The sequence below is a fragment of the Nicotiana attenuata genome, unplaced genomic scaffold (assembly GCF_001879085.1).
Source record: "Nicotiana attenuata strain UT unplaced genomic scaffold, NIATTr2, whole genome shotgun sequence".
In the NCBI taxonomy this organism is placed as follows: domain Eukaryota; kingdom Viridiplantae; phylum Streptophyta; class Magnoliopsida; order Solanales; family Solanaceae; genus Nicotiana; species Nicotiana attenuata.
In genome coordinates, this window is record NW_017672107.1 from 156,929 (window position 1) to 158,698 (window position 1,770).

Below are 1,770 nucleotides of genomic sequence, written 5' to 3' on the forward strand. Positions count from 1 at the left end.
GTTAATTACTGTATTCAAGTCGGCTTTCCTAGAAAATGGATGTTACGTGCCATCACGATCCCGATGGTGGGAATTCCGGGTCGTGATTATTGCCTAGTTGGGAGATCTTATAAAAAAAAGGATACTTTTGCACTGTAATTTAAATTTTATCCCTAATTTACACATATTTGTGTGGAACTAACCTACTAAAATTAATAAAATAAATTTGGACAAAAGTACCCTCTAAACCTAAAATAGCCAAAACTCAAACGATGATTACTATGAGTTACAATGATCTGATTGCTATATTATTAATCAAGCAACATGTCGAGCTTATACATAAATCCACTCATATGTTTATTTCAAACTTGTATTAGATGGTTTTTTATTCTCTCTACATAGTGCATAAAATTTACATTGCTGAAGCAATAACCCAAAGAAAAATAATTTATTGAAATGGCACCGACAATATATTGACAGTAATAAAATAGTGCCTGGTAAATTAATTATACATTAAAATATTTACCTATTCAAGTTTTATTTTTAGATTACCTATCTGGATTTGATAAATTTAAGTAAGCACATTAAGATATTTTCATATCTGAGTTGAATTTTAGATTTTTTTTAAGGCAAGTCAAAAATTTGACTTTGCTTCTTATATAGAAAATTTGAAAGATTTTGGTATGTAGTTGGTGTCCAGTCAAATTATATCCATACTTGCTGACCCCAAATTGGTAAATTTCATAACTATATACAGTATTTACCTATTTAACTTAAAAAATTTAGATTTCATTGATGTGGCATCAAGTAGGTTGCATTTGCTACTATAATTCACTATAATGAAAATATTAATCAAATTGCATATTTGATTAGAAATTCAATTACCATAATGATGAACTTCTTGATGTATATAAATATAGCTGCGATATTGCACTTCTTGTAAGTACATTTTCCTATAAAGGTTTCATCAGTAGTCTTTTATCAATTCTTCTAATAAATTTAGCTATGGTGAGTAAGAAGACTAAAGGGCGTCAAAAGATTCTAATGAAAAAAATAGAAAAGAAAGATGACCTCTTTGCCACATTCTCAAAGCGTCGTGCAGGCATATACAAAAAGTCCGGCGAACTTAATGCAGAATGCGGTGTTGACGTTGGAATAATAGTTTCTTCTCCTACTGGTAAACCCTTCTCATTTTTTCACCCTACAGATGATGCCATTATTGCTCGTTTTCAGAATCCTGATATGCAGTTAAGTGAAATTACTCGCCTAATTGCGGCTAATGCTCGAAACAATGTGAACTATCTCAATAGTAGGCTTGAAGAGTTTGATACCATAAAAGACGTTGTAACTGCTCAAACACGTTTCTATGACAAAATGACAGAAACTAGAGAGAGTGGTTGGTGGGAGTCAATTGAGCAGCTCAATGCAGATGAAGTGACAAAATTTGAAACATGGTTAAAGACGGTTGTTTCTATTATGAACAATTGTTTGAATCAGTTGGAAATTGGAGCTTCATCCTCGGCACCAAACTACTTCTAGAGATACAAACAATGTACCTAGTACTTCACAAATTAATCACCCTAAGTTAATGACTTATATGGCAATATTTGTGAACAAAACTAGAAGGTTCAAAATTCATGTTATTCATATGTGGATTTTTTGTTCTTTTATTTTATTTCAACAATGCTACAAGCATGTATTCTGCTAGAATCTTCATTAATAATATCTGTTGACGGTCAATTTGGACCCTCCCTTTTAAAATTAATTTATTTATACTAAATAATTTGCAAT

At 31.1% G+C, this 1,770-nt stretch overlaps 1 protein-coding gene across 1 annotated transcript; it reads left to right on the forward strand.

The window, feature by feature from the left end:
• The first annotated feature begins 984 nt into the window (after positions 1 to 984).
• LOC109211868 (agamous-like MADS-box protein AGL62) lies at positions 985 to 1,518 on the forward strand. The gene has a single exon (XM_019375459.1). The coding sequence runs from the start codon at positions 985 to 987 to the stop codon at positions 1,516 to 1,518; it is 534 nt and encodes a 177-aa protein (XP_019231004.1).
• Positions 1,519 to 1,770: the final 252 nt, after the last annotated feature.